The 13318-nt window shown below is 51.8% G+C and overlaps 1 protein-coding gene across 1 annotated transcript in view; it reads left to right on the top strand.

The window, feature by feature from the left end:
• Positions 1–8564, top strand: part of DTX1 (deltex 1, E3 ubiquitin ligase) — a 47213-nt gene extending 38649 nt beyond the window's left edge. The window contains exons 3-9 of the mRNA XM_006900984.1: positions 4037–4098; positions 4430–4591; positions 4827–4888; positions 5845–6003; positions 6620–6781; positions 6864–6953; positions 8340–8564. Of these exons, the coding sequence (XP_006901046.1) occupies positions 4037–4098; positions 4430–4591; positions 4827–4888; positions 5845–6003; positions 6620–6781; positions 6864–6953; positions 8340–8564 (922 nt within the window). The remainder of the gene's footprint in view (positions 1–4036; positions 4099–4429; positions 4592–4826; positions 4889–5844; positions 6004–6619; positions 6782–6863; positions 6954–8339) is intronic.
• Positions 8565–13318: the final 4754 nt, after the last annotated feature.

Genomic DNA, 13318 nt, shown 5'->3' on the forward strand with positions numbered 1-13318 from the left:
TGTCATTGGGTGATGATGAGAAACCATCCAATGAGAGCATTGCTGTCATTGGGTGATGATGAGAAGCATTGTTGTCATTGGGTGATGATGAGAAGCGTTGTTGTCATTGGGTGATGGTGAGAAACCATCTGATGAGAGCATTGTTGTCATTGGGTGATGATGAGAAACCTTCCAATGAGAGCATTGTTGTCATTGGGTAATGATGATAAACCATGTGATGAGAAGTGTTGTTTTCCTTGGTTGATGATGAAAAATCATGTGATGAGAAAATGCCATTGTTATTGGGTGATAATGACAGTTCTCCCTGGAGCCACATAACGGGTCAAAAAGTAAATTAGCATCGAGTTTTAGCCATATAGGTATATTGACACTTGTAAACTAGGCTAACAAAAAAAAAGGGTTTTCAGAGGCAGTAAACTGCACGGGAAGAGCTGACCCATCTTTCTCCTTCAGAGCAGCTGGTGGATTCAAACCACAATCCTTTACCACTAAGCCACCAGAACTCCCTGGTAACTAACTCATTTATGCTGAAACACAGCACAGAAATTGTATAGACAGTCATTTTGGTTTCAGCCCCCTCTGACTATCACCCGACATGGTCCACTCCCCTGACACCACTCAATAATTCCATGAGGCCCCAGGCAGTAATCTTGTTTTATCAATGAGTAACAGCTACCTGGAGAGTTCTGTTGAGGATTCTGCTCAGCTTGAGAGAATGCGGTAATTGATTAGTGATGTCTGCCGTGGTAGGTGAAATAGAATAATGGTATGAGTGATAAATATTTTCCTTCCTACCTGTTTTACAGACAGCCCTGGAGAGGGAGGAGAGTTGTTTTCTTCCCATGAAACAGACAGGAAGGAAGGAAGTGGAAAGACACCTAGATATTATAAGGAAACCAGTGTTTCTCCATTGCAGTGGTTTTGTGCCGTTGTAATTATTCCTGTTCATAACACCACCATGTGATTGACTAGAACTGGCCTGGAGGGTTTCCTGGGCTGTAATGTTTATGGGAACAGATCACTCCCATTTAATGGGAGGTCTCTTCTGCCTCTAAATGGCTGTGAGTTCAAACTCCTGCCCTTTCTGCTGGCAGCCAAGCTCTCAACTCTTGAGCCACCAAGATTCCTTTGTGACTACATAAGGGTGTTTTTAGCACAGCCATAATTGCAGTTACAATCTTGAGCAAGTCACTTAGCCTCTCCAAGTCTCAGTTTCCTGATCTGTAAACTGGGGATACTGACACCTCACTCACAGAGTTGTTGGAAGGGCAGAGAATGGGAGACACTTAGGGGGTATAAAGTATGAGCAGAGAAGTGTGTGTTCTTGGGAGTGCGTGGTTTTCTCACCTGTGGTTATGGGTGAATCTGTGCCTGTCGTGGGGGAGCGAAGGTGTTCACTGTGTGTGTATGTATGCATGGCATGTGCTCTGATCTGTTTGCTTGCTTATCTGAGTGTGTACCTGTGTAGAAAATGACTCCTTGTAAGGTGTCCTTATAATGTTGTGCATGTGTACTTATGATGTTCTCCTGGTGTGTACATGACTGTGTGCACATGACATGTGTGTAATAAATTCGCCCGGTAATGCATGTTCCCTGGGTGTGTGTAAATATGTCTATATTGTGTGTTTTATACATATGTTGTTATTGTTATGTGCCTTTGAGTCACTTGGGACTGAGAGTGACCCTATATACTATATACTTTACAGCAACCATAAACCCTGCTCTATCTTGTGGCAACCTTATTGTCTCTGACACACCTACCCCCATTACCCCAGTGACTGAATCAATCCATCTATTTATCTATCTATCTATCTATCTATCTATCTATCTATCTATCTATCTATCTCATTGAGGGTCTTCCTTTCTTGTGCTTATACATATACACGTGTGGTATTGTGTTTGCTGAGGGTGTCTGTGTATGCAGAGTGTGTCTCTGAATCTGTGCACATGAGTATGTGATGTGTCCCCCAGGGAGGTCTGTGTCTGTTCCCTGGTGTGTGTGTGTTTGTGTGTGTGTTTGTATAGGTGTGCATCTGGCGGTGACACAGCATTTCCTTATGTTTGCATATTTAGTGACCAGTGATACTCTTCATGTCAAAGTCCCAGGGCATTTCTGGTGCCTGGTGGTTATGAGTGTGTGTGTCTGCACCCACACCTGCCAAGGGTGCCATTTGCTTGTAGACATTTGCCAGCCAAGCTCTCTGGTGACACCTGTGCCTGCCTGGCAGGTGACCAGGGCAATGCTGGTAGAGCTCAGACCTCAGCAGGCAGGCTAAGGGAACCATAAGAGCCCCTTCCCCATCCTCCAGCCCCTTCTGAGTATGAATTTCCTGACACTCCCCATCAACGAATCCTATCCATCCTTGACCCCATTCCCATCAGCAGTGAGACACCCCCTCCCCATTCACTCAAGTAACCAAGCACTGACATGGTGACTGCTTGGTCAAGACAATCCCAGCACGCTTCTCTTTAAGTCCTCTCAACAACCCTATGGGGAGGTTTTAGTATGCCCATTGTGCAGAGAAAAAAAATCTGAGAATCAGGGTTTTCACTGCAGTACTTTCATGGTTTCCTCCCCAGACTGGAGAGCAGTCACACCCTGATTTAGTAGGCAGAGGCCCAGAGATGAAATCACCCAGGCAGTCAGGTTACACCCTGATGATGCTGAAGACAGCAATAATGGCTCATAGTATTAGAATCTATATGTCAGGTTCTGGGACTGCCCTGGGTCCTTCACACGCAGAGTGTCATCGGATCATTGAATCTGCACAGCAAACAAGGAGATGCTTGTCTTGCTTTCAATTTGAATAAGAAAAACTGAAGGGGAATTGATGCCTTTTGGGTTGTGGTGTTGGCAAAGAATATTTAATGTGCCCTGGACTGCCAAAAGAACAAACCAATCTGTTTTGCAAGAAGTGCAGCCAGAGTGCTCCTTTAGACGCAAGGATGGTTGAGACTGGAGCTCACATACTTTGAGCACGTTACCAGGGGGAACCAGTCCTAGAGAAGGGTCATCATGCTTGAAAAGCAGAGGGTCAGAAAAGACAGGAAGACACTCCACAAGATAGATCGATGCAGTGGAGGCAGCAGTAGGCTTCGGTGCCGCGGAGATTGTGAGGGTCGTTCCAGGACCGTCACACGGGGCATCGTTTAGTTCTGTTGTACAGAGTCGTGCATTTTACAGGTGGGGAAACAGGCTTTCTAGAGGTGAAATGTCACACTCCAAATCTCCCCATTTCCTGGGGGTTGAGCTGAGATAGGAAAGCATTAAGGGGGAGTGGGGGTGACAGAAAAGGAGGATTTCATCCATGGCTCTTAATTTGAAGACCGACAATGACTTAGTCACAGGAACTGACATCAGGAGATATCCCACATGTGTGTGTGTATGGGAGGGGAATATTTAATCATTAAATGGCATTGGAAAACCTGAATTAACCATTTTTCCATTTGCAGGACTTGTCAGGGCCTTTAATATCCTGAGGTGTGTTGTGAATCCTTGACAGAGGGATAGTGAAGGGTTTCCTAATTTATTTATTCCCTGAGTCCAACTTGTCTGGAACCTTTTGGGTAGTGGGTTCAGCATGGCACAGCTCACTGAAAGGTTGGCAGTTCAAATCCCCCAGATGCTCAGCGAGAGAAAAATGAAGCAGTCTGCCTCAGTAAAGATTTACAGCCTAAACACCTTACTGGAGGTGTGGTTCTGCTCCATCCCTTAAGGTCACCACGACTCAGGATTCACCGGATGGCTGTGGGTTGGGGGTCTAGTGACCATGAGAGAGGTGAGAAGCTGTTTGGAGACAAGCCTCTACCTGCCGAGGACCTGTGTGGGGACATGAAGGATCGGCACCCGGATCAGGGCGCAGCGTCCAGAGACGCTGCTGGTCCTCCCTGATGATTGTCCTAGATGACAGAAACTGACACAAAGGGGTCAAGATGTGACCAGCATCACAGCAGGAGCCACAACAGGGTCAACCTGAATCCCCTGAACTCCTGGCCTGGGGACTAGAATCCAGCTGGGCCCCTTTTCTTCCCGCAGGGTCCCCGCGCTACCAGTGAAGAACTTGAATGGGACTGGGCCAGTCCACCCAGCACTGGCAGGTGAGGTCCACCAGGGGATGGGTGAGTCCAGAAGGAGGCAGCCCATCTGTCATCTCAGGACTCCACGTAGTGGGTGTGGCCTGGAGAAAAGGCACCCTGCCATTGGGCCTCCTGCAACCAGGGGGTGGGACCCTGGGGCTGGTGGGCAGACCCAGGGAGGTCCCTCTCTCACCATCTGCTAGCATATATACAGAGTGCCTTGGGATTTTGAGGCATGACCAGGTGGGCGGGGCCTAGTGGAAGAACCTGGTCAGTCCAAATAATAGAAGGGGCGTGGTCACTGTGGGCGTGGCCCACTACCTACTCCTCCCTGATGCTCCGCCTCCTCCAGGGATGACAGGGATTCTGCTGTGTGCGGCTGGGCTGCCTGTGTGCCTGACACGGGCCCCCAAGCCCATCCTGCACCCACCACCTGTGAGCAAGAGTGATGTCAAGCCTGTACCCGGTGTACCCGGAGTGTGTCGCAAGACCAAGAAGAAGCACCTCAAAAAGAGTAGGCCTCCCTTGCCTGACATCTGATCCGAGAACCTCACACCTTTCCAAGTCCAGTTCACCCTTCTCATGCCTCTTCCAATATTCAAACCCCATCAACTTCCACTAGAGGATATTCTGTCAAATATCCAGTCATCACACACACACACCCTTGCCAAGTCTGACCCCTACCGCCCCTAGCCTCACCTGATTCTGACCCTGTCTTGAATCAAGCCCATCCCCCTCTGTCCCTACAGGTAAGAACCCGGAGGACGTGGTTCGAAGGTACATGCAGAAAGTGAAGAACCCACCTGATGAGGTGAGCGTGGGAGGGCGGGGCCAAGGTGGCAGCTGCAGCCCAGCCCCCACCTCTGTCCAGTGATTCAAAATTCCGTTGGCGGTTGGACTCCACTTAGAGATGCCTCACAAGAAAGGCCTGGCAATCTACTTTCTAAAAGTGACAGCCCTTGTGAAAGCCTTGGGGAGGCCATTTCTGCTCCCGTGCGCATGAGGTCACCGTGAACTGGAATCAGCTCGTGGCACCTGGTTTTGTTTTGGGGGTTTTCAGTGTGTTGACAAAGGGCCCTAAGGGGGCATTGTGGTTAAAATAGCCAACAGTTCTAACCCACCAGCTGCTTTGGGGCAGAAAGATGTAACAGTCTGCTTCTGTAAATAGTCACAGCCCTTTGCCTTTCTGTAAGATGTCTTTCGATGAACATACGTGCTTAGGTTTCATATAATATTTATCTGTTTGATGTCTAATGATTTTGTGTCATGTCTGACATTCTTCTCTATTCTGTGGTCGCAGTACTGTCACTCGTATTTTATCAAATAGTATCAAGTTTTGTTCCCAATATTGAAGTCTTGAGTCCATCTGGAGGGTGGTAGGGTGTCAGAGAGCCATGTCAGAGAGCCATTCCCCTGCCATATGTTCTTGTTCAGGATGTGGGGAAAGCCTCTTCTCCCTGTAAGGAGCCCCATTGGTAGAGTGGTTAAGCCTGGACGGCTCACCATCAGGGCAACGATTCGAACCCAACCCAGGGTCGTAGGAAAGCTGTGGCAGTCAGCTTCTGTGACTATTACGTTCCAATAGACGCTGGGATCGTTTATGCCGTCCTTTGGGATCACTGTAAGGCAGAATTGAGATGAGGACGGTGGATTCTTCTCCCTTTGACAAATGAGGGACGGCGGAATCTACTGTCCTTGGCTGGGAACACAGAAACCCAGTCCCATGATGACCAAGGGTGTCGGCTCCATCTCCATCCTCACCCACAGGACTGCACCATCTGCATGGAGAGACTGGTCACAGCTTCAGGCTATGAGGGTGTGCTGAGACACAAGGGCGTGCGGCCCGAACTGGTGGGCCGCCTGGGCCGCTGTGGCCACATGTACCACCTGCTGTGCCTCGTGGCGATGTATTCCAATGGCAACAAGGTGTGATGGGTGGCAGGGGCAGGGCTTGAGCTGGTGAGGGTGGGGGCATAAGCAGGATGGGGCGGAGCTTAAGATGCAGGGGCGGGACATACATGGGGTGGGGCGGAGCTTGCACTATCAGGGACAGGGCTTGCTCTGGTGGGGCATGAGTGGAGTGGGGCAAGACTTGCTCTTCAGGGGCAGGGCATAAGCAAGGGTGGGCGAAGCTTGGGCAATCAGGGACAGGGCTTGATCCCTGGGGACAGGGTATAACTTGAGCTTCAGGGGCGGGGCATGAGCTAGGTGGGCGGAGCGTGACTTGTGCTTCAGGGGCAAGGCATGAATGGGGTGGGCGGGGCTTGGGCAATCAGACAGGGCTTGATCTGGTGGGGGGGTGGAGTATGTCTTGAGCTTCAGGGGCGGGGCATGAACTAGGTGGGCGGGGCTTTGTTATAGTGAGGTGGGTCATGAGTGGGATGGGCGGGGCTTGGGCAATCAGGGACAGGGCTTGATCTGGTGGGGGCGTGGCATGAGCGGGGAGGGCGGGGCCTGAACTCCAGGGGTGGAACTTGGGCTTGTTGAGAGATGTGAGTAGGATGGAGCAGGGCCTGAGTGTGTCCTCATCCCCCGCTCCCAGGACGGCAGCCTGCAGTGCCCCACATGCAAGGCTATCTACGGGGAAAAGACAGGGACCCAGCCACCCGGGAAGATGGAGTTCCACCTCATCCCCCACTCGCTGCCTGGCTTCGCAGACACCCAGACCATCCGGATTGTCTACGACATCCCCACAGGCATCCAGGTGAGCTCCTGCTCAGCTCAGACATCCACCTCCCACCTCCTCAATCCAGCTGTGGACCTCACGGGGTGTCCTCTTCACACAGGGACCCGAGCACCCCAACCCAGGCAAGAAGTTTACGGCAAGAGGTTTCCCGCGGCACTGTTACCTGCCCAACAATGAGAAGGGCCGGAAGGTGGGTGTCCTGGGTTCGGTGGTGGTGCTGCTGGGACCCCTTGGTCCTCAATTTCTGCCCTCACATATCTCCGCTTCAGTGACACAACCCCTTAACCTTATCAGGCACCCTCCTCTCCATTACCACCTGCTGAGGTGAGAGAATTCTAACTCCGAAGGGTTAACTCCAAAGTTGGTACCTGACTGGCAGTTCAGATCCACCAGCAGTTCAAAGGGAGAAAGATGGGCATTCTCCTCCCAGGTGATTTACAGCCTCTGAAAACTCCCTGAAGGGTCAGCTGTGAGTCATTTCCAACTCCATAGCCATCAGTGATTACAGACATAAGTACAAAGCCCCAGATGGGACGAGCAGCCTGCCTGGGGTCACACAGTCAGGAAGTGGTGGAGCTGACATTTAAACTCCAGGCATCCAGGCTCTTGACCCCTCCGTAGAGTGGCTACTTTTTATCTGTGTCTCAAGAGGAGCCAGAAAGCTGGATTTTCATGCAGAATCTCCAGGTTGTGTCTTTGTAATGCAGTGCGATGGCCAGACCAAACATACTTGAGGGTACCAGTGTAAGAGTCTCCCTTCCTTCCCCGAAGATCTGGGCAGAAAATGTGGAAAGAGCTTTTACTGAGGGGGCCTCAGACCAACAATTGCCCAGAGAATGCAAACGGGAGGAAGTGGCTGAGCTAGGCAGCGCAAGGAGGGGATTCTTCAGTGCTTAGGAGATGCACATAGCTAATGCTGGTATACCATTCAGAGGCTGCAGTTTGCCCTAAAGTGCCTCAGAAGAAAGGTCTGGTGATCTGCTTCACAAGTAAAACAACGGCCTTGGAAAACCTTATTCATGCACTTGATTCTGCCAGGGACAGGATGCAATTCAGTGGCAGTCAGTCCCAATGTGTCATCAAGTCATTTCTGACTCACATCAAGTCTCTAGGACAGAATAGAAATGCCCTGTAGGGTTCCCCAGCCTGTAATCTTTGTGGGATCAGGTCTTTTCTCTCACTGAGCTGCTGGGTAGGTTCAAACTCCAGACCTTTTGGTGATCAGCATAAGTGTGACCAGTGCGCCACCAGGGATCCTTTTAGTGAAGTGTTGACAGTCAAAAAGTGGGCAGGGCTGAATGCAAGCTGCAAGTGTCCTGGGCTGAGCTCAAGAGACACGCCCGTGGTGGGTGGGACCTTGTGACCACGCCCCTGGGCTGAGCTCAAGAACCACACCCTGGGGGTGGGACTCTGACCAATCCCTGGGTGGAGTTTAAATGACCCCGCCCTCCCGTGGGCGGTGCTGTTTTTGCCACACCCCCTGGGCGGCGCCGAGTAGCCCTGCCTCTGATTAGTTGCCTGTTGTCACGCCCCCTGGGCGGGGCTGCCCGTGATCACGCCCCACGCTGCCTTCCAGGTTCTGAGGTTGCTCATCACCGCGTGGGAGCGGAGACTCATCTTCACCATCGGCACGTCCAACACGACCGGCGAGTCAGACACCGTGGTGTGGAACGAGATCCACCACAAGACCGAGTTTGGGTCCAACCTCACGGGCCACGGCTACCCGGATGCCAGCTATCTAGACAACGTGCTGGCTGAGCTCACAGCCCAGGGCGTGTCTGAGGCTCCGGCCAAGGCCTGAGGCTGCCCACCTTCCCTGCTGCTTTACCCCTGGTCCGGTCCTCGCCAGCCTCCCTCCGCTGGGGTGGAAGGCTTGAATGAGAGAGGCCTGCTGGCCCGGGTTCAGGCCTGGGGAGGAGCCTGCAGATCTGTCAGGAAACCAGAATGGGTCAGGGGGTTTGGCTGGTGGCAGCTGAGATAGCAGGAGGACGTGAGGCCAGCCACCTCCGATCCATACACCAGGCGACGGCCACAGAGAGAGAGTTCCAGAAACCACAGTGACCTCCCTACCTAAAAGTCAGAGACCCACCCCCTCACACACTCACGTGTCCTGTTGAACACATGCACGCACACACACGTGCCTCTACTTACCCCACCAGCTGGGGGAAAGAGACGAGAAGACCCCCCCGAGGTACCCACGTGGAGCCCCACCTGTGTGGATCACACCTGTACAGACTCAATAGCAGAGTGTTCAGCTCAGACACTTTGGGCCAGCTGGGGCCTCTGGGGGAGGGGCCTGAGACGCCCCATCGCCCACCCCCGTGCCTCACCTAACCTTGTATCATCATTCATCTCTGCCAGCCACCATTGGGCAGGCCTGAAAATGATGAGCGGTTTTGCAAAGGGATCAGCAGAGGGCGGGAGAGGACTAGAAGTATCTTTTTTTTTTTTTGTGCTTGTGTCTCTACATCCTTCTGAGAACTGACCTCTTTCCTCCTCCCTCTCCTGGCCGTACTATCTGTCCCAGGTAAAGGCACTTTCTCTCCCTTCCCTGCCCCACCCTCTCTACCAGATCGCTCCCAACTTTCAGATCCCAAGGCTGGAGCGCGCTTCAGAGTAGAGCAGACAGCAAAGAGTCAATTTCACTTTTCTTGGGAGTGGGCAGTGGGATGGCTGATAGTCTCCGGCCAACCAGGGGCCCGTTGCCCAGGCAACTCACCAGCTCCGCCTCTGTTGATTGGCTGCCTCGGTGGAAGTCAGCCAGGATTTAAAGGGACGCCAGCGATTGCTCTTTTGAAAAACCTACCAGTCCCACTGTGGGTGGAGAAATAAAAGGTCTTTCTCCTCCTCACTCAGTGTTTTCCTGCCAGGAGGGGGTTAGGACTCTGTTCCTGGGATTCCATGGAGAAGTGATGGGTTACAATCAAACGTTCATCCCAAGGCTGCTGCCGTACAACCTTGGACAATCAGAAAGGAAGCCATAAGGGTCCCCACCATTCTCTCTTCCTGGGACAGAGAACCTACAGGTTTTCCTGTCCCAATTTCCAAGAAGTGCAAATGAAATTCTCAAACCCAAGGTGTGGCACACAGCTGTAACTCAGGCTCAGAACTGAGAAAATGCAGACATGAAAGACACCCGTGCCCTTAGGAAGGGACAGATTCTAGAGAAAGTCAGGGGTAGACTGGGGTCTGCCATTCTCAAAGCTGCTGAAACTGGTTGCCAGGGTTACTGTGGAGGATGCTGTGGCTCCAGCCGCCACCTGCTGGTCACTGACGGCATTGCACCACATCCTGGCCCACTATACCATCCTCTGGTTAGGTGCCCTCCAGTCGATTAAGACTCTTATGAACAGTGGCTCTGAATCTTGCTGTACTTTGAGCCAACCTCACCGTCTCCAACACCTGATTCCTTGCCTCGGTCACTCTTTCAATCTATCTCATCCAAGCTCTTCCTCTCTTTGCGCTGACCATTCCACCCTTCCAAGCATGACATCCTTCCCCAAGAATCGGTCCCTTCTGATAATATGCTCAAAGTATGTGAGACAGAGTTTCAAACTCCTTGCCTCCAAGGAGCAACCTGGTTTCACACTCCCCAGGACGTACCTGTTTGTTCTCTTGGCAGTCCATGGTATGTTCAATACTCTTCTCCAGCACCACAGCTCAAAGGCATTGATTGATTTTGCCATCCTTAGTCACTGTCCAGCTCTCAGATACATAGCAAGTTGCTGAGGAGATCATGGCTTGGATCGGGCACACCTTAGTCTTTAGACTGACATTATTGCTCTTTAGCAGTCTGGAGAGGTCCTTGACATATTTTCCCAATACAATTCATCTTTTGATTTCCTGGCTGCTGGTGCCTCCTCTCTAGTCAACACAAATCTGCAGGTTGGATCCCGTTCAAGCTGGTTTTTCCTGAACATTCTACCTTTTGTGGGTCATTCTCAAGAAAAACCCTAATATATAAAATTGCCCACTCCCCAACCATCTAATTCTCAATCCTAATGGCCATCCATCTTCTCTGCGGAACTTGCAAGTATATCCCCACCCCACGTCTGAGAAATCGCTTCCTAGTTCAAGGCGCTTTGGTGAAACCCATTTTAAGAACTGCACAACTTAATTCGCCAAAATAAAAGGGGGAGGTATTTGTCCAAAGGCTGGGTGCAGGGGATTACAGGGACTGGCAGACATGAACACAGGAAGGGTTGAGCCCATTTAGTGTCTGAGAAAACATGGTCACATAGGATTCAGGTATAGCTGTATCCAGCAGCTCAGAGCCAGCTTGGCTTTTTGGTGCCATTAGAGGTTACCTGGGTGAAACAGAAGCTTCAAGCTCAAATAAGTCAGGTTTCTTATCCATCCACCCCAGTCCACCACACCCCAGAGGGTGAGGATCATTCAGTGCAGTACCGCCCCACCCCCCAACCTGAGGCCCGCTCTGTCCCTGGTTCCAGGCTCTGAGACTAGGCACATCGCTGCGAGCCTCTGAGTCACAGCATCAGTGTGGAACAGCACACGTCCCCTGGGTAAGGGCCCGACAGCTCCTTGCTCCAGGCTGTCTGGTGGTTCAGGGCCCGAGACGCCGGGAGGCAGCCTGGTCCCACTCCCGCTTCTGGAACTCCTCGTGGGCTTGATCCAGGTCTGCAAGCACGTCCAGCAGGCGGGCGGCCGCTGCTTTCTGCTGGGCCAGGGCATCCAGACAGTGTCCTGGGAGGGAGACGTGGGATCATCAGAATCATCACCAAACAGTCCATTGCGCCTGGGCTATGGCAAGGTCCCCCTGGCTCAGCAAGGTCCCCAAAGTCCTCTAGTCTCCCTCACAATAAAACTACAGCAAAGTAGTAGGCTTGGTCAAGTTTCAGAGGGTCCATGAAAAAAGACCAAAAAAAGAAAAAAGAATGACCCTTAACCAGATAGACTGACACCATGGCTGCAGTAATGGACTTCAGGCACAGCAGATTGTGAGGTTGGCCCAGGACACAGCAGGGGTTCTGTGAATCAGAGCCGACCTGATGGCATTTAACAACAGCAATCCTTAACTGGACCACAGTGCCCAGGCCACACACAGATCCCGCAGCCACGACAGACTGGAAGGGAGAAAAGCTGTGGTTGGGGAGTGGCAAAGAAAAGGCGTCTGTCTCCTCAGCCGGTACCTTCCGTGACACCGGGGCCCTTCTCTGCGTCTGCATCCAGAACTGGATCCATGACACAATCCTCCAGGAATTTCATCCTGGAAGTGGAGAGGGAGAAAGTCAAGGCCTGGCTTCCAATGCTGCCCACTTCCACTCCTGGCTGCAGGTGAGATCTCTCCCTCCTTGTTCTCATCACCTCAGCAGAGATTACTGTTCAGTGCCAGCCTCTACTGTAAGCCCTATTCAGGAATTAATTCATCCCTTTATCGCTATAAACCTTATTAGCTCCATTGAGATGCAGAGAGGTAAAGTATCTTGTCCAACGTCATACAGCGTAATAATTATAATAACATTGAGTATCTTTGAGTTGATTTCAATTCGTAGCAACTCCATGTGACAGACTTGAACTGTGCCCCTAGACTAGGCTGTATGTAGTCTCTACAGGAGCAGGTCTGCAGGTCTCAAACCACCAACCTTTTGGTTAGCAGCTAAGCATTTAGCCATTGTGCTAAGTAAAAAGTACCTCTGGATGGGCACCTACAAAGCTTTACCTGTATTAGTTCATTGGCTCCTGCTTTACAAGGTAGGTGATATTATTATCCCCATTTCCCAGATGAAGAAAATGAGGCACAGAGATGTTAGCAACTTGTTAAGATGACACAGCCAATAAGTAGGATGGGAACCCAGGCAAGCCAACTACACTGAATAATGGGGATCCTGAGGCCAGGAGAGGGACACGTCCAAGGTCACACAGAAAGCTCAGGGCTCAGGACTGGGCTGAATGGTGGTTATGTCTCTGGAGCCCTGGTATTATTATACCTGAGAGGCTGTCGAGTCCTGCTTCTCTGAACACTCAGTCCTTGCCCCGGACCGGGCATCAGAGGCCCAGCTGAAACTCGGAAGGATGGGGGTTAAAAGGGGTGGGTGACCTAGTTGGCCACAGGGTGACGTAGGCCAGGGGAGGGCACCCACCTGAGCTGGTCCCTCCCCAGGAGAAGCTGTCGGTACACCATTTGGGTCTCCGCATCGGGATCCAGAGGGTCGCTCCAGTCTCCCAGGGTGACTGCTGAGTGTGTGCGGCTGCAGCCAGCGGCTGAGGGGGAACCAGGCACTGTTGGTGACCCCCCTCACCCTCCCCTTGTGGAACGGCAACTGCCAAGCTCTGTTCCTTCTGCCTCTGAAATGTCTCCAAATCTACCACTTCCCTGCGGTCACGCTTCACCTTGACCTTGAACTTCAGCCTCATATCCATCACCCAGAACCTTCCCAGCCCTCCAGCCCACTCTCTCTCACCTCCACACTGACTACTTGGCCTAAAACACTCTCCCTTTCCCCAGCCCTGTCCCTGATTTTGCTGCTCAGGGCCTGCTTTTCTCTGGTACATTTGAGCAGCACCTCCTCCAGGAAGCCCACCAAGATTCCTCAC

This window comes from Elephantulus edwardii, unplaced genomic scaffold (assembly GCF_000299155.1).
Source record: "Elephantulus edwardii isolate Elephantulus edwardi_28Jun2011 unplaced genomic scaffold, EleEdw1.0 scaffold00304, whole genome shotgun sequence".
Taxonomy (NCBI): Eukaryota; Metazoa; Chordata; class Mammalia; order Macroscelidea; family Macroscelididae; genus Elephantulus; species Elephantulus edwardii.